The following is an 18,754-nucleotide window of genomic DNA, read 5'->3' as shown; positions in this document are numbered from 1 at the left end:
ACAGTCATCTGATTCCTTTACAGTTATGTTCTTCTGTTTGGACTAAAAGCCATATGGATACACATGCTTCTGGTATTAACAATTGGAGAAAATAAAATGAAGTGAAAAGAAGGTTTATCATATTTTTGTTACCGATACACACGTGTTACTGCTCTGTTTGTGGGGGAATAGTTCTAATTACGTTGACCTTCACATTCCTTTGAAAGAAAAGCAGTTTAATAAGTAGTTCACAAAGAAATCTGTTTTCTTGTTAAGTCAGTAAATGAAAACAGGAAAACCCATGTGGAATGTATGAGAATTTTATTCACTTTGGAGTTTAGTATGGGTGACTACATATTAAGAACCTTTCCGTGTTTCTGAAAATTGTATGTTTCCTTCTAATGCAGCCTTCTAGAAGGTAGAACCAAAGCAAAATCAAGTCTATTTCAATAGAAATCAGGAATTTGCATTCAAGTTACTGTAAATCTTACCGTAAAAGTTGAAGGGAAGGTGATGAGTTGATTTTAAGGGTATTCAGTGAGAAGTCTTCCCAAGCTTTTGAAAGCACATGCGTATCGTTAAAAACATGTTGAATGACATGTGAATTAAAGGAGAAATTCACTGGTCCTAATAAGACATGAGTAGATGTGGTAACTGATAAAGATTTTTATTTAATGTAATCTGAACAGAGATTTATTTTAAAATTATTTTTATGCTTTCAAAATGCATTAGTTTTGTATTTAACTGAGATGACTTGAAGCTCATACGTCTGCTCATAATTTCCTTAAAAAGAACAGGAAAGAGATTGACAAACTGAATAGACATCATAAAATCATCAGAAAAGAAGCAATGAGGACTAAAATGTCAGCTCCTTTGAATCATAATGAAGAATTACTGTCAGGGTTAGAGTATAGGTGCAGTTAGAGCAAAATTCCAACTGATACAGTATCTTCCAGCTGTGGTGCCTTTAGCCAAAGAACATAACAAAAGTGTAAGATCTTTCTCTCCTATGAGGAAAGGCTGGGAGAATTGGGATTGTTCAGCCAGAAGTAAAAGCCCCAGAGTAGCCTAGTTGTGGCCTTCCAATACATAAATGGGGCCAGCCAGACAGCTGCAAAGGGATTTGTTAGAAGGGCAAGACAAGGGGGAATGGCTTTAAACTGAAAAAGAGTAAGTTTAGATTAGATGGTCAAAAGAAATTCTTTACTGTGAGGGTGGTGATGGATTGGAACTGCTTACTCAGCTAAGTGGTGGATGCCCCATCCCTGGAAGTGTTCAAGGCCAAGTTGAATGGGGCTCTGAGCGACCCGGTCTAGTGGAAGGTGTCACTGTATGTGCAAAGGTGGTTGGAGCTAGATGGCCTTTAAGGTTCTTTTCAACCCAAACTATTTTATGGTTCATCCCGGTTTCTAGCTTTCTGTAATTTCAGAATGCATTGTATCTGTTTGGGGGGGTTTATGTTGTTTGTTTGGTTGGTTTTTTTTCCTCTAAAGCCTCAAAGAGCCCTACAGAATCTTGGATTCTGTTTACACTTTGGCATCCTTCAGCAGTCTTGTTCCTGGCTGTTTCCCAATTTAATTATGAAATCCTATGGAAAATGTTTTTCAGGGTGGAGGTTGGTTGCATTTTGTTTGTGTTTTATTATTTAAAGCATGCTAGATATAATAGGAGAAGTAAGAAAGCGTTTTCTACTGGCTGATAGTGTGATGGTAAATAATTCTATCAGTGCAGCTCCTAATCCAATTGGCCTTCAGTTCCCTTGATTGTTGCTGAGCTGAGGAGCCCATGTGTCTGCTTAGTTGGTTCTCTCAAGAAAGATATTCCATGTTTCTGATGATTCTTGTTATCACCTGAACCTTACGGTTCTGTTAGTGTCATTTTGTAAGGGAGTAATCAGAATTCTAAGCAGTTTTCTAAATATGACCCTTTTAGATTTTTAGTGACCGTGGTGATTTTTGCTTCTTTTCTGTTCTGCTGGCTTCCAGATTTCTGAGCTGATAAAAGATGGTTCTGAAAACAGTGACTAAACCTTAGGAGTTACAGTCAGTTTAGAAACCACTCTTATGGGTATTTATGCAATTGAAAATGTTTATTTCATCATTATCTGAAAACCAATATAAGCCAAATATCATGGGCTTATACAGAAAGTTTCAACATTGTTTAATGTGCCTAAGAGTCATAATCAAGCATGAGAAAGGTTATGTATATGGATGAATATAGTGTCTTAAGCAATAAATGAGTACCAAAGTTGCGTGATTAATGTGTGCACTGTTTTAAGTGGCAGTGCTCTTCCAAAGCTCTGCTTGTTTTTACCTAATCATTATGTGAAACAGACCTTTGTCTGAATTTCTGGACCCAAGAGGAAGAGATTCCTGCTAGCATCCTTTGAAGTTAGGACTGGAAAAAAGTGCTGTCAATTCCAGGTGGCTTCAGAGGAACCTGGTTATCCTTTGTCAGTGTGGCCACCAAGAAAAGCTGCTGTTTGGTTCCTGCAATGGCAGATGTGATGCATGAGCTTATAACTGCAAGGGTGGGTGGGTGAGTTGCTGCTTTTGCCCTTTGGAATTCGAGGTGCTTGCCTTCAGGTATACTGAGTGGCTGGAGGCAGAGGAAGGGACATATAAATGCTGTCATTTAACTTTCAGTTCCCCGCAAGGAAAGGTGGTGACTGGTTCTGTCATTTGGTGCCCTGATGGGAACCAGCACCTTAGGAGGTTTGAACCAGTGAAGTACATTTTCACCCCATTACTGCTCCAGCATTCAGCATCATGTGATCCATCTGCAACTCTTGGTTTTGACTTATTTGATGAATCTTTCATTTGGTACATTTAGTTACATTATTGTTATTTACCTTTTTTTTGGACACATAAGAGCATGGTAAACAGCACATACATTTAGGGCTCTTCTGCAAACTTCCATTCCTTGTGAAAACTAACAACTTTTGCTGCATTATTGAACCTGTTATTAATACACAAGGACAAGCTCTTTCTTGTTGCGCATCTTGAAGTCTTGAAGAGCTCCTGCTAGAAGATCTTGTGATGTCCATCTTGGAAGTCTAGGTGTTCAGCTAGATCATCCTTCCTCATATACATGCTGGTTGCTTGGGTGAAAAACAAAGAGATGTGTGAAGCATGACTTTATTTTCCATTACATTTATCTAGCTGTCTTCTGACTTATGTTTCTCATAACTTCAGCCAATTTTTCTGGTATAAATTTAAAATTATTCTGCAGTTACAGCAATATTTCTTTAGAGGTTTTAAAAAAATAACTAAATTTTCTTAATTTCTTTGTATTCTTTTTAGACAAAGAAAGTATCCATATTTCAGTTATTTTTTGCATTTTTTTCTTTTTATCTAAAAGTATGACTTGAGCAATTATTATGAAAAATTTGGAGATGTAAAATGTTAATTTTGAATCATAAGACTTGAAGGAATACTTTTTCTGCATCTTTTGTGTAAACATTTGAGACTAACATAAGACTTAATGAAAATAGGTCTTTCACTTGTGTAGAAAACCATGTCTGTGTAGCTTTTGAATAATCTTCACCTTGGTTCTTATTTTACTCTATTATAACAATGGGAGCAATGCATGCTTTTGCTGCCAAAACAAAAGAGTTGAAAAGGAGGGAAAAAAAGGAGGAAGATATATATTCAATATCAAAGTAAGTTGGGGAGTTATATTAGAAAAATGATGTTACATTTAAGTCTGTGCTGTGTTGAAAACATACTTAGCACTCTCCTAAGTGACTTGCAGAGTAAAATGGCACCGTTTGCTGTAGTAGATAAATGACAAGTAATAGTCTTACATTATAAGAGACAATTTAAAGGTTTGTGATACTAACATTGGACTGATTTGTGTGGTGTCTTGTACATTGGAGCATGTGGATGACACAACAGCATGGCTTGAATAGATGCTTCCATTCTTGTATCTTGGAATCTGTTGGTATCTGTCTTGCAATAAGTTCACTGTTAACAGACTTTTCAAAATGTAGCAGAACACTTTTGAGAAAGATGTTTTATGAACAAAATTGCATGGTTTTGCACTAGACTTAAATATTGGCTCTGTCAATTCTAAAATACCTGTGTCTGCTTTACTTGTTTATGTAAAGCTAAAGATACTCTCCATTCCTTTACACTGGCTTCTTTACAGTCCTAATGAATGTAAAAAAAACACTTCTATTCCTTTTTCATGTATTCCGCAATTTACCTTGTTTCACTGGGGTACAGTTCTCTCTTTAAAAACATAATACAAAGAGATCTAAATAACAACGTGTGTAAAAATGCAAAAAACTATTTCTTATTAGAAGGAGACTAGAGCAAACCTCTCAAGTGTAAGTTTTAGTTAATGTATTTTTTATTCCAACTTGCATTAGGAGTAAATATTCTTTGCTTCTAACGAAGCTTGCAGTTTAAATAGGCCTACTATTAAATTTTTCATATGAATTTAATTGAATGTTACTCTTCTCTGCATAATTGGTTTTTCTCCAGTTTGAAAATATATAAAAGTAATGCGAAAGTAGAGGTTTACTTAGCCATGTAAAATTTTGATTAAAGTTTTTGGAGTGCTTAAGAGATCAGATATAAATTAACTAAATTAATGCCTCTTTCTCTGTAGGGTGCTGGTCAAGACAAACTTGGAATATATGTCAAGTCTGTTGTGAAAGGAGGTGCTGCAGATGTGGTTAGTAATATTCTTAATCATCAATTTCAGGAGTAGTAAGAGCCTTCGGAAATGCTTGAAAATCCTTTGTTTACTAGTTTGTGTGAATGAATGATTGTTTTAATGGAGATCATGTTAGCGTTGGTGTATGAATTTTCTTCTCCTGAATACGTATTTTAGGATGGTCGTCTGGCCGCAGGGGATCAGTTGCTTAGTGTGGATGGTCGAAGTTTGGTGGGTCTGTCCCAGGAGAGGTATGGAATGCTTTCCTTGGTTGCTTTTATACAAAGAAAATGTTAGCTTAATAATGTACTGAAATGGGCAGAAGCTAATTTTTTTTACACTTTAGGCTTTGTCTTGGCATTTGATTACTGCCAATGGATAGCCTTAGCAATAAGTTCAACTGTTTGTGTATTATTTTTCTCTTCTTTTCATACTGTATGGGTTATTTATATAGAAGAGATTGTATTATACATTTGGATTTTGGTTTGGATCAATCTTTATGTAGGTCTAATTTTAAATACTTTGGCTTTGACCTTTGAAGCAGAAACTGGGACTAAAGAGTACTTGCCAGTCTGTGCACATAAGCCTATCTTCTTGTCATTATCTTGTAATTTTTTTCTAAGTGATTTTAAGTGATTTTAATCTGAAAAAGAGTGCTCTGTCAAGCAACAGATTACTGATAATAAGGGTGACTAAGTAATACAGTTCCTAATTTAATTTTGTTTTATTTGCAGGGCAGCAGAACTTATGACTAGGACAGGTTCTGTAGTAACACTAGAAGTAGCAAAACAAGGAGCAATTTACCATGGTCTGGCAACCCTGCTTAATCAGCCATCCCCAATGATGCAAAGAGGTAAAGATACTAATATTGATGATAATAACAGCTTTGTAAGTCTGCCTTCTGCATTCATAAGAACGCAGAAAATAGAATAATTTATAGTATCTTACCAAGTATTACTATAATACTTATTCAGAAAATAAATATAATTGCACAAAAAAAAAGAAATTTCCTTTCCTATCAGAAATTCATCTGGTTTTAAATACTGCTTGAAATTTTCCTAGTCTAGTAATTAATAAATCCTTTGCATATGTACCTCTCAAAAGTTAATTATGCATTTAAACACAATTCTGATTTAAATTGATTTTTTTTTTAACAAATGGAGTATAATTAATATAAAGGGCATTAAACTTACTGGCATTTTTGTCCCTTTCATAAGAGCTTCTCTCATCTCAGAATATGTCTTCCTTGTAACCACATAATGCAATGTAACTAGTAGGAGAGAAATAAATGTGAACAGAAGCCCTGGAATGTATTTTGCCATTGAATTTTAATGGTTTTTTAAACTAGAAATTTTGAAACACATCTCCTTAAGTTTCAGTGTCTGATTGTAAGAAGTTCTTGGATGCTTCTCTAATGTTTTATTTTATCATCCTACTTCAGGGTACTAACAAAAGATACATTAAAGTCCAATATAAAATAGTATTGTAAAGGAAATAATTTTGTCAATGAAGACATTTTTCTACATACAGGGTAGTACCAGTATAGGAAAGAACGGGTTAAAAGAACAAATCCTTATTATCACAGTTGACAACACCATCACAGATGGCATATGTCTCAGTCATCCAGAGACCTTTCAATGTAACATATTTAGTTTTTCCAATTGTTGTGGTACCTTTTCAGAAGTTCTTTTGAAGAATACAGATTGAAGGAATTCTGTATATCTTACACAAGATGGGGATTATGTGTTTGAAGAAATAAAGATTTTTAAACCTAGCATTTGGTTTACTGGGAACTTAATTCTTAAATATAAGCTTAAGGTAGCTCTGGTTTGGAAAAAAAATACGCTAGGCAGTAGTTAAGTGAAAAGGAGAAACTACATATCCAACTGTTACAGTTTCTGACCGCCGTGGCTCAGGTAAACCCCGACCAAAGAGTGAAGGTTTTGAGCTGTATAACAATTCCACGCAAAATGGATCACCTGAGAGTCCTCAGCTGCCGTGGACGGAGTACAGCGAACCAAAGAAGCTGCCAGGGGATGACAGATTGATGAAGAACAGGGCTGATCATCGCTCAAGTCCCAATGTAGCAAGTAAGAAAAGTTACCCTTCTTTTGGGGACAGATTCCTCCTCCAGTAGTTTTAGACGCTGTTGTATTCAAAAGGGGGAGACTGCTTTTAAAAATGGATTAAGTTTAAAATACCACTGTAGTGGTAACATTTGGAGCAAGCTTCTTGCTAGAACTACATAAGGACAAAATCATAGTTATTTTGTGAATACTGTTACTTTATTAAATCTTTATGAAGGTCTGTAAATTATTATTAACAGTCATGTAAATGCTTCCTTTAACTTTCCAACAGATCAGCCTCCAAGCCCTGGGGGAAAGAATGCTTATGCATCTGGAACTACCACCAAAATTACCTCAGTCTCTACTGGAAATCTTTGTACAGAGGTCAGAAATGGCAAGCAAAATGCTGGATATTAATCTTTCTTTATCTATTAGTAGTGTCAGTGTGCTTGAGTCAAACCAGTGTCTTACTGAGCTATTTGACCACAGTGCTGGTGCTTGTTACTGGGTGGGGTTTTGCTTATTACAGCTAATGAAAGGTTGAGAAAGTTTTCAATGATTTCATTAAATTTTGTTCATGAAGTTGTCCTTGATTTCTTAGGTTTGTACAACATTGCATACTCGCTTTGAGACCATAAAAGCATGGGTCATAGCCACAGTTATATTTGATACTAGGCAACGTCTTCATCTCCACTCCCAGATGAGTAATGCTCTGAGGAGACAAAAGAAAATATTTGGAAAATGCGTGTTTGGAACAATCTTCCATACAGATCTATGTGATTAGAGAATCCTACCTTATTTTTTTGTCTCCCTTTTCCAGGAACAGATTCTGCCGCCACGACCTGAAGCTTATCCCATCCCAACACAGACGTATACTAGAGAATATTTCACATTCCCAGCTTCAAAATCGCAGGATCGAATGGGTCCAGCCCAGAGTCAGTGGCCAAATTATGAAGAAAAACCACAGCTTCAGGCAGAAAGTAATCATTCTATCAATACTACCATGCAGGTGAGAAAAAATTTTTTTCAGGATGAGGAAACAAACCGGAAAGAAACTGCTTGCTTTCCGATCCTATACTGCTACAGACTTTCTTCAGAATAGTCAGTTCTCTACAACCATATCATAAGATGGAAACATGACTATACTTTTGTCAAGATGGACTCGGGTTCAGGAACCCTATGGTTTGGGGTTTTTTTCCTTCTCATTGTGCATTTTTTCCCCCCTTCTTTTCACATAATTTTTTACCATGTTCTGCAGACGTGTTATCTGGGGTATTTTAATCCCCCTGTTAGAGATGGTGGGGTGTAAGTGGAAGTAGGGTTCATCTTGTAAAATGTTTTGTGGCTTTCTGAAAAGCAAACTAAATCTCCATTCTTCCAAGAAGGTTTATGTGGAAAAATGCTTGCCTGAAGGGTGTGTTATTTAAGTGATAAAGTACTAAAATTAAAATAAAACAATTCTTTAAGATCTATCCAAGGTGTTTACTGAAACACATTCCCTGCTCCTAGTTAAAAAAAAAAAAAGTATAATTTCAAATCATATCGGTTATCAAAGTATAGATGCGTCTTGACATGGAATGAATTTACATCCATTGTACTTCTAGAAATTCAGTGTTGTTCTACTCCTGTTAGTGAGAACTTCATTCAAATCCATATAGGAAATTAAACCTAGATCTACTAAATCTAGTTACTGGATGATCTTCTTTCTCTAATCCACCAGACTTAAAAATATAGAGAAGTTTTAAAATATAGAAAGAGGGGGTTTTTTGTTTGGGTTTTTTTGTTTGTTTGTGGTTTTTTTGTGGTTTTTTGGGTTTTTTTTTTTGTTTGGTTTTGTTTTGTTTTTGGTTTTTTGTTTTTTTTTTTTTTTTTTTTTGCTATTTCTTAATTAGTGATAAGAACAGAGCCTTACACCAGGCTTATCTCTTACTATTGGGAAAGTGTTTATCTGGGAATGCTCCAAAGTAGAATCTTGAGATTCTATCTAAGTAAAAAAAGAATTGTTTATAGGTTGCTCACACATGTATGGACAAGCGAATTCATGAAAGTCACTTTTATTTTAGTGTTTTTTTGGTATTATAGAAATTCAGTTCTTGTTATTTGGGTTGTTTAAAAAACAATAGATGTTTTGCTCAAAGTAGGACGGTAATTTTGAAAGGGAATGCTGCAAGTTGAACAACTTTGGCAAATAGCTACAGAAATATTTTACTGAATTCCCATGCTTAACTCTTCCACAATTCATTATTTCATCACACTTAATCTTAGCTGCATAGTTAACATCTACATGCTCTCTGTCAGGGACGGGAGAAGGGGAGGCGGGTGTCTCCAGAGAATGGTTCCTACCCATTTGTCTTAACTGAATTCTATGATAATTGCTGCTTGGACATGCATCTCTCCCCTGCTTAAAACAAGCTTAAGTGAGTAGCTTAGATGAGGTGGTTAAAACTGGTGAAGATGAAGTCCATCTATTAAAGTTGTTGAGAGACACTGAATTTGAGCTATACTTAAGGCTGAAGACAGGGCAGAAAAGGATTTTGCTGAAGCAAAATAGAAGCTTTAACTCCTTACTAGCACTGAAAGTGTTAATAGTTTTTCCTTCTTTTAAGTTGAAAATTAGAAGACAACAGAAGTAAAATTTTTACAAAAATAAAAAAATATACTTTAATGTTTGCAGAGAGAACTTGGCTTGTAAAAAGAGCTGCTAAATGTCTTTTTTGTGTTCTGAAGGCATTAGCAAGCTTTGGCTAGGTGCATCTTTACAGCAAATCTATCACAAATAACTGTGTGTTCAGCTCTGTTGGACTAATAGAGCATAAAAAATACACTTGTTCCTCTCAAAGAAGGCATTCTTTAGAGGTCATGGTTCAGGTCATTGATGGAGGAAAATAAAAGGAGTTTGCTTTGTTAGTCTTCTCTCAGTTGTTGATAATTGGTGCATTATGTGTTCAGTGCTTAGCAGTTCCTAACATTTGAAGAATGAATATTTGCTTCAAGAAAGTCATAAACGTATTTAATAATCCTGGTTTATAGTCCAGTGTTCCTTTTCATGTGGTTGTTCAGTGCAATGGGACCCAAAGGTTCTATAGAAAAAGACTCGGTGTGTGATGCACTAAAGTGACAAAAATCTCAGATCATTATGCTCATGTTCCAGGAGCAGGTAGAATTAGACTGCCTGCCTGGATTCTGTACCCTGAATTGTGTTAGTAATGGGAGCTTTCTGCAGGACATCTCTCCTGTTAATGGAGCAGGATAGGCAGAGGCGCTCTTCTCTTTCTCTCTCTCTGCAGCTTTTGTGTTTGTTTTCCCAATAGGAAAGATGTTCAGTTAAGCCGGTTGAATTCTGAATGGCAGAGCTGCTATGACTGAGCCGCTGCTCAGAGCTACCAGGACTCTCGTACTCACACGTGGGGGAGGGGGTGTCAGGGATAGTCCTGAGAAACTGTGCAAGCTGGGGAGGTTTTCAGCTTGAACTCGATTTTTCATTCATCATTCCTCCCAATCCACTTACCAGGCAGTTCCCAGGAGCTTGCTAACTCTTCCATCACTTGAATGAGTTAAGACTGAGAAGAATATTTTATTGTTGGGGTTGGGAAACCTACTGGGTATGGAAATGCTGAAATTCATTAAAAGTAATTACCTTCAGTAATAAGAATATGTTTTGTAAACAATTTTCAAGTATGTTTTAATGTGGATGGACTGTGATACACATGCCTTATTTAATATTTTTCAGCGTGTAGCTCGTTCCCAGGAAGAGCTCAGAGACAAAGTTTTCCAGCCAGAGAGGAATCGTTTGGAGGTTGTTATACGGAAGGATGTGGAGTACATTGATCGGAAGTCAGACAGCGATCAGTGGATGAATTCATCTGTGGATTCTAGTACATCTAGCCAGGAACACCTGAATCATTCCTCCAAACCAGTGTCGCCTGGTTCTTGTTTAACTAAAAGTGGACCTGGCCGTTGGAAAACTCCAGCCACTAGCCAGCCAACTCCAGTGGCCATTTCCCAGCCCATCAGAACAGATCTTCCCCCTCCACCACCACCTCCTCCAGTGCATTATGCTGCTGAATTTGATGAACTACAAATGGATTTGCCTCTGCCTCCCCCTCCTCCTCCAAATCAGATAGGAGCACAAGCATCCTCCCAGGTAGCTGCTGCTGAGCGTAAAAAAAGAGAAGAGCATCAGAGGTGGTATGAAAAGGAAAAGGCACGTTTGGAAGAAGAACGAGAAAGGAAACGTCGTGAGCAGGAGAGAAAACTGGGCCAAATGCGTTCTCAGCCACTAATTCCTGCTCAGCCTGTAGTTCCTCCTGTCTCCCTTCAACAAGTGAAATCAGAAAAGCCCTCAACTTTGCAAAGATCTCAAGAAACAGTTATTCGAGAGCTGCAGCCCCAACAGCAGCCACGGACTATTGAGCGAAGAGATTTGCAGTACATTACTATCAGCAAGGAAGAACTGTCCTCTGGTGATAGCCTCTCTCCAGATCCGTGGAAACGGGATGCGAAGGAGAAACTGGAGAAGCAGCAACAGATGCACATTGTGGACATGCTGAGTAAAGAGATTCAGGAACTTCAGAACAAGCCTGATCGTACAGCGGAAGAAAATGACCGCCTCCGCAAACTCATGCTTGAGTGGCAGTTCCAAAAGCGACTGCAAGAATCAAAGCAAAAGGATGAAGACGATGATGAGGAGGAGGATGATGAGGTGGATACTATGCTCATCATGCAGCGACTGGAGGCAGAAAGAAGAGCAAGGGTAAAATCTTTTCTAGAAAAAAATACTGTAAATTTCTAGTTTGGTGGATTTTCATGCTTTGAGTATTTTGATATTCTTAGAGTAAAGGAGGATGATACTTTCTTAAATGGCTTGAATTTTAAAATTAATATCTTAAAGTGGTTTCATCAGTTAATGTATTGTGAAAGTATCAGTTACCTTTTATAGAATTCAATTTAGCAATTGAATTTACTTCTCTGGATTTGGGAAGAGAAAAGTTCCCCTTGGATAAAGATTTTTTGCCATGCACCTAAAGTATGGTTAGAAGGTAAAGTATGGCAGAAATTTGTTTGGTAAGGTAAGCAAAAACATTTGAAATTACGAAAGTTTGTAGGAGAATCAGGAATAAAAATAGTGTGATTTTTCCTTCCACTGCCCAGTGTATTTACCTCTAAAAGTTTTTATTTATGGTCTTGGGTCATGAACACAGACACTGAATGCACGCTGTTTCCAGGGAGTAGTGAGCTGAACAGACATTCCAGCTTGCTGGTCTGATACAGCTGCTACCACTACCTTTACTGCCCCTCAGTGCTGACTTCAGCAGTGGAAGGAGCATTGCTTGAGCTGTGTGGTTTTGGGTGGTGTAATAGCTCATATACCCTGTCTAGAGCTCCAGCTCCTACAGGCCCAGATTTTTCATGGTCTCTAGTCTAATCAGCATCTGAGGTTTGCTTACCTTAGCTTCAGTTCTGTGAAAGCTCATAATATGTGCAATAAGATAATACATCTGAATAGTATGGGGAAATTTTTAACCACTCTTGCTAGTGGCTGTTGTTTCCCAAGACTCTGCTAAATCTGCTGTTATTGAGAAAAAGTGTCTATAGGAAAATCTGTTCTTTTCTGAATAACAGCATGGATTCCAAAATTACATGCTAATAGCTATGCTTTTCCAGGCTTAAAAGCTAGCTCTGTAATACGTTCAGTGTCTTCTGTGTGTTTATCTTGAAAAGTTGACTTAATTCTCTGATAAGCAGTGTTTAATTCCGGAGAAATGTTTGGACATGCTTGTTTTGACATTCAGAAATAGCTAGTGGCTTGAGTAGGATTTGAGTTCACGATTGTTTTGGCAGCTTCATTTCTTAAACTTACTCTTCTCATATTCACTGCAGTCTGCATTGCTTTCCTTTTTTTTTCCTTGTACCTAACTTTGTTACTGTGTAAAACAATAAATACCTCAAACTTCGAAACTGAAGGTAAAAAAGCTAAATATGTATTCAGCAAACATGTTTCCCTAAAGTCTAGTATTGCTAAGAGGCAATTTTTGGCACATAGACAGTCACTTACCTATGGGCATAAAAAATTCATGTAGAATTGCCTATTTAACAAATAGTGTCTTAAAAATTTTACTGTGGCAAGGCTAAGAAAGCTATGTGTTAATAAAAAAAAAAAAAAAAGCCAGTTGTATTGCATAATGATATTAGTCTTCTCTGCAAGTGCTGGCTTTAAAGCACTGTTTGTGCATGAAGTTCTTCCAGCTTTTTGGAATATTTTGAAACGAAAAAATAACAGTTTTCTTGAACTGAATTAATGTTTGTTGATTACATTTCACTTTTAGAGATGCAATTAAGTAGCATCTTTGTGGAACTACTGAGGTGCTGCATGAGTCAATACTGATAAAATTTTTGGATTATTTGTTTTCATTTCTGTATTTCGTATTTATGTCCATTCAGTTCCTCATTCTAAAGCAACTAACTAAACAAATAAAAGAAAATGCTTTTGAAATAGCACATATCTAACCTATCTTTATTTACACTGTGCATCTTTCTTTTTTTTTTCCCCTTTCTTACTACCTGCAGCAGACTGCTGTGCCAGCAATCTCTGTTCTAGATTTGGTATGTTTGTTTCTTTCTCTTCAATATCTCTTTCCTATTTCAGTTCCTTATTAATATTATTAATAACAGCCCTATGTTCTCTGGATGATGATTTAGCATATTTGGGTGTTCAGAGATCATTATGATACTGTAAGCAGTAAGTTAACTGCAAGCATGCATTTGAGTGTTTTCAGATATTCCTTCCCCTGTGTTTTCTTCCTCTTAGATGTTGTGTTCTGCTTGCAGACTTGATTTGTTTGTTGCAGCAGTAGTCTAACATATAACTGTATCTGCTGTTTTGTGCAATTTTGTTTACAAAAATCTTACTAATAACTGCATGAACAGACCGTGAGGTAAGATTGCTTCCTTTCCCTTTTGCACCCATGCAGGTTTTAGAAGAGCTCTAAGAACACTTCCTTTACAGTTTGAAGGGAAATGGTACTGAGAGCCTAATAATACAGCATACTTCTTCAGCAACAAACCTTGTTGTTTGCAGGTGTTACAGGTGTTTGGTTTTGGCATTAATATAAGAGTGGATTGTAAATTCAGAAATTACTTCCAAACTGGTATTTCCGAGTCGGTTGCATAAGCGTGCAATCATTAAGTTACAATATAATTTCTGTTTCAATTGGTTAGTACTATTCTCTTGCATCTAAAACATGACAGGCTTTCAAACTGGAGCAGTAATTGCTATAACTCCAGCTAATTTTGTATTTTATTGCACTCATTGGACATGGAAAATGAGTTTTGTAGGCTTCCAGAGCAGAAATACATCTCCTTCAAAGTCAATTTCTGTATAATTAGTGTCCCAGTTTTAAAAGAAAGGTGATGTTAGTAAAATTTAATTTGTGCTGCTTGAAAAAAACTGTCAGTGTGTTGGTTCAAAATATTTGGCACTGCCTTATGAAAAATAAAATAACCTTTTAAAATGCATACTGCTGGTAACTCATAAAATCTAAGGTGCTCAGTTTTGTATCTGTGTATTGTGTGAGTGTTAAGCAGTTTACAGCAGTGGAACCAGGCGTAGCATTTCACCTTTCTGAAGTAATGGACAAGCCAGGAGTCATGGGTATTTCAGACTTAGTATCTTATCAATATTTTCTTATTAATACCTACATTTTTTTCCTCAAACCTTGATTCCTGAAGCTGCAGTTAGATAGATAAAATCTTTTCCAAGCAGACTGCAAACATCCAGATCTTTCAGGGACAGGAGGTTGGTGAAGGCAGACGGTATCACCAGCTTGAAAAATGGATTAGACAAATGCATAGACATGAAGCCTGCAAACAGCTACTCAGAGGATTACACAAGGCTGGACCAGCTGACATCTCTAGTATTGTGTTAAATGCCTGTGCTAAATACTAGAAGAAAAGGCCAGGCTCATGTGCAGCTCTTCTTGCCGTGGTCAGAGACAGCAGAATACTGGGCTAGATGGATGCATGGCCTGAATCAGTTGACGATTTATGATGTTCATAAATTTAGCTTTAAAAAAAGGTAGCAAGCTAATTTTAAAATAGTTGAACATTACACCCAGCAAATACCACTTTTTCATAATTTCATGGTTTTTATCCCATTCACGTGACTTTCAAAACATAAACACATTTAAACAATGCCGCTTCATATACCCAAGTAATTTTGTTTCTAAAAAAACCCCAAAAACAACAACAAAACTTTCTCATGTTTGATACTTTTTTATGTCTAGGGTGAGCATTGTTGATAGCTGTTCTGCTAATTAATTACAAGGCTGAAGGAAGGTGATGAATAGTTAATACAAGAATTGTCAGCTTAGATAGTGTTTGTTTTTTAAACTCCCCAAGCCCTATGAGCTCTGACACAGCTTTTGAGCTGTCATTAAATAAATAGGTATAAATTTAAAGTTGTCCTGGAACATGTTTTAAAGTGTTATAAGCAGTGCTTGGAGAATTGAACGTTTTCTGAAATTTGAGACTTCCTGGATTTGAGAATGGCCTGCTAGTCCTGTGAATATCTTAACATTCCTGATAGGATCAGGCCACTGACCCATTTACCAGGAGCAATAGCTTGGAGGAGAGATGGACGTCTCTGCCCTTTTAGGTGTAGGAGTAGTGCTGTGAGTGTATGTTGGCGATGGGGAGACAGAGTTGTGTGGCTGAGCGAATGGTTGGCACTTTGCAGTAGAGCTGGGTCAAAGCAGGGGAAAAGAATTGGTGCTTTGTGCTCAGCTGCTTTGCGCAGTTACCTGTGGGAGAATGCTCTTCTCTGTCACTCTGGCTGTATGAATAAGCTGCTCTTCCTATTCTATCCTATTCTATTTTATGTTTAAATAGAAACATATGGCTTTGGAGGAGACGTGGAAGTACAGTAAATCAGGTGAAAACATGACTTTTAAACAAGAGAAAAACTGATTGGGATAGAGAAGCATCCAGTCAAAATACTCAACTGGGGAATCTTATCACCTTCTCACTAGAAGTGGGATGGAAAGCTGGTTTTCCTTTGCATCTTGAAAATTCGGGATGAAGTTAGAACTGGGTACTGTTGTATGTACAGAATTACAGACACAAATGCCTGCAAGTGCTCTGGCATACCTCATCATACCACTGCTCTCTGCCTTCATCTGGGAATGCTCCGAAGTAGAAACTAGTTAGTAATCATCAAGAAATGTCATCTCTTAATAGTTGCTGTATTCTCACTTCTGCCTTCCATATAATTTTTAGCCATTTTCCTATAGGTATTCTGTTTAGAATAGCCTCTGACCTGGATGCAGTTGTCTTCACAATTCTTATTATTCAGATGTTAACAACAATTCCCAGGTGAGCAGCTGGGTCACTTTTGCCTTCTTTCTGTAGTTATGATCAGAAGATAATTAAATAAACCAGTCCTTCTTTATCTTTACTTTAGTTGGAAATTGTTTCTCATTTAAGTGTTTTTGAATAAGAATATTTGCTACTAAGCAGTAAGGCATCCATGTCATAACCTAGGAGCAGTAACTGCCATGTTCAGGGTGTTTCTCTAATGTACCTGGGACAGGAATTTTCCTGTATTTTCTCACCATGCAGTTTTTGCTTGCTTTTTTTTTTTTTTTTTTTTTTAATTATTAAGAGGAAATTACTTCTCTTGTATAAACTCTTGTGAGTTACTAGCTGTCTTTCCTTTTGACAGCAATATTATCTCCTTTGCTAAAATAATGTCTTTAATAAATAAGACAAGAAGTCTTAATCCAAACAGGGAGTTGGTTAACCACTCTGTTCCCTTCTCTGCAGTGTAAACTGAGTTTGATCTTTGTCATTTTCAGTTAGGAATTACAAAATTTTAGCCCTAAATAAAGGGATTTACATCGAGGTAGTATCCTCTAAAATACATTCATCAAACTAATTTTGTTCTGTAGCTTTCACACTCCAAAATGAACAATGGGGAAAAACAGTTGTAAGAAAATTAGCCAAACTGTTTAGACTTTTTTTATTAATTAACTGGCGAGGAAGATACTTGCATGAAGGTTGTCCTCACAAAGTCTATTAAGATTTAATTTCTTTCTCTCTTGTACTGCTTTGTGTCTTTCTTAAGAATCTTTTTCTGTAAGTGAATTTGGATTGTAAAATAAAATCCATAAGTAGAGAAGTATCCCTATTACATGCAGTTTATAGCAAGATCAAATCATTTGTTGTTTTATACTAATGAGGATTTAAAAAACAAAAATTGTGTGGAAGGAAAAAAAATTACTTCAAAACATAGCAACAGTAAGAAATAACACAGCATGTAGTCCAGTTAATTCCTATGTGTATTACTGTGCCAGTGAGTTTTCCTGTCCATCAGGGGCTTATATACTGTTAGCTTTAAAGAATCATGCAAAGTTTGGATTGTGCTCAGTTTTCCTATCTGTGCAGCATCATAAGTGTTTATAAACCAGTATTGTCTGTTGGACATGAGTTGTTCTTGTGAGCTGTTTCATCCCAGTAGTCAAAAGTTTTCTTTCCTTCACTCTGCTTTTGCCAAAACCCATCTGCTGCAGATACAGTAGGAGATTTTATTTCCTGAGACTATTTGCAGACTTGCTGAATGAGCCTGTTACTTTAAATGGATTGACCCTTTGGCTAATGAGTCATGATTTTCCGGTGCTTAAATTCTAATCCAGATTGAAAGAAACAATTGACTGCTGAAGCTGTGGGCTGTTGGTTCCAAGTATTTAATTTCATTTTACTGTACCTATGAGACTATGGTTGTTGAAGCTCTTTGGGACATGAATCACCTCAGTCTTCTACTGGGGATTCATACATGACTGCTAAAAATGTCTCCCTGAGTAATTTGTGCTTTTATGTATGTAGTTCTGTGCACCTCTATTTTGCTTTTTTTTTTCTCCTTGAGAATTTTAGGCAAGCCACTATAACAAAGCATACTTGAAATGGCTGAAAATCATATTGATGGATCCGTTGCATAGCATTTTCTACTGAAGGAGTTATTTTTAGATGCCAGTATTTAGTTATATTTTTTTTTGCCCATTTGGCCCATGTGAGTGACCAATTAAAATTGTGTCTCTGTTAGTTACAGGATGAAGAACGCAGGCGGCAGCAACAATTGGAAGAAATGCGGAAACGAGAAGCAGAAGACAGGGCCAGGCAGGAAGAAGAGCGTAGACAGCAAGAGGAGGAGCGGACCAGGAGAGAGGCTGAAGAAAAGGTTGTGGTTTTCTGAATGCCACAGTGGTTCTTGCAGGCCTTTCCTCTTCAGCCTGACCAGTACCAGCTCAGTGTTGGGTCAGCAGGGTTTAAACACAGCAGCCCTGGTGATAAGGGTCATGGCCCAAGGCTTCAGTTTGTCCTATCCAAACCAAAAAGGAACTAAACAAACAGCCCATTCTTGCTGGCTGGAGTTGTCTGGTATTGCAGAAACAGTACTGTGAGCTTAGTGCCTGAAGGTTTTTAGCAGTGGCAAGGCTCTTACCTTCAGAGCCTTTCTGAAAATTATGGAAGAAAGCAGCTACTTCCCGTTTCTCTTCAGCTCCCATAATAAATTGCATACATTCTTTATTATCATGGCTCAGTTATTGCTGTTGGGTTTTCCCATGTCCCAGAGATAGCACTTAGATATTTCTGTAGTATTTTTTAATATAGATACAGAGAGAAGTATGAAATACAGTGGAGTAGTGATGAATATTCCATATTGTTTTTTATGTTTGGACTGTGGGAGGGAAGTGGTTTCTAGAAAGCAAGTAAATAATTTTAGCAGATAAGTGTGCAGTCAAATTGCAAAAATTGAGGGTTGTAAGTTCCTTTGAAACATTATACATGAATATTGAGAAGCTTTACTGATAAAACTAGAAGACAGAACAATTTATTTGACTCAGCATGTTTCTTAAGATCTTTTTGTTCCTAGAGAAAGCAGTTACTTCTGCTCAGTTTGCCTGTTAGTAACACTGACTTCAGAAAGAAGGCTAGCTTTTAAAGTTGTTCATCTTGGAAGATTGAGCAAACACATTTAAAAAGCCCCCAAAATT

The 18,754-nt window shown here is 36.9% G+C and overlaps 1 protein-coding gene across 27 annotated transcripts in view; it reads left to right on the top strand.

Moving 5' to 3' along the window:
- AFDN (afadin, adherens junction formation factor) overlaps nt 1-18,754 on the top strand; it is a 114,496-nt gene that overhangs the window by 86,889 nt on the left and 8,853 nt on the right. For 10 of the 27 annotated variants that reach the window (XR_012055133.1, XM_072927150.1, XM_072927157.1 and 7 more), the window contains 9 exons: nt 4,594-4,659; nt 4,819-4,892; nt 5,376-5,494; nt 6,537-6,731; nt 7,000-7,091; nt 7,528-7,716; nt 10,438-11,460; nt 13,275-13,310; nt 17,803-17,937. Coding sequence is in view for 26 of the 27 variants with exons in the window: in XM_072927150.1 (XP_072783251.1) it covers nt 4,594-4,659; nt 4,819-4,892; nt 5,376-5,494; nt 6,537-6,731; nt 7,000-7,091; nt 7,528-7,716; nt 10,438-11,460; nt 13,275-13,310; nt 17,803-17,937 (1,929 nt within the window). In the remaining variant the exon portion in view is untranslated. The remainder of the gene's footprint in view (nt 1-4,593; nt 4,660-4,818; nt 4,893-5,375; nt 5,495-6,536; nt 6,732-6,999; nt 7,092-7,527; nt 7,717-10,437; nt 11,461-13,274; nt 13,311-17,802; nt 17,938-18,754) is intronic. The other 17 variants (XM_002188697.6, XM_041715245.2, XM_030268385.4 and 14 more) reach the window with 4 other exon arrangements.

Source organism: Taeniopygia guttata, chromosome 3, assembly GCF_048771995.1.
Source record: "Taeniopygia guttata chromosome 3, bTaeGut7.mat, whole genome shotgun sequence".
Taxonomy (NCBI): domain Eukaryota; kingdom Metazoa; phylum Chordata; class Aves; order Passeriformes; family Estrildidae; genus Taeniopygia; species Taeniopygia guttata.
This window is presented reverse-complemented; position numbering and strand designations above follow the sequence as displayed.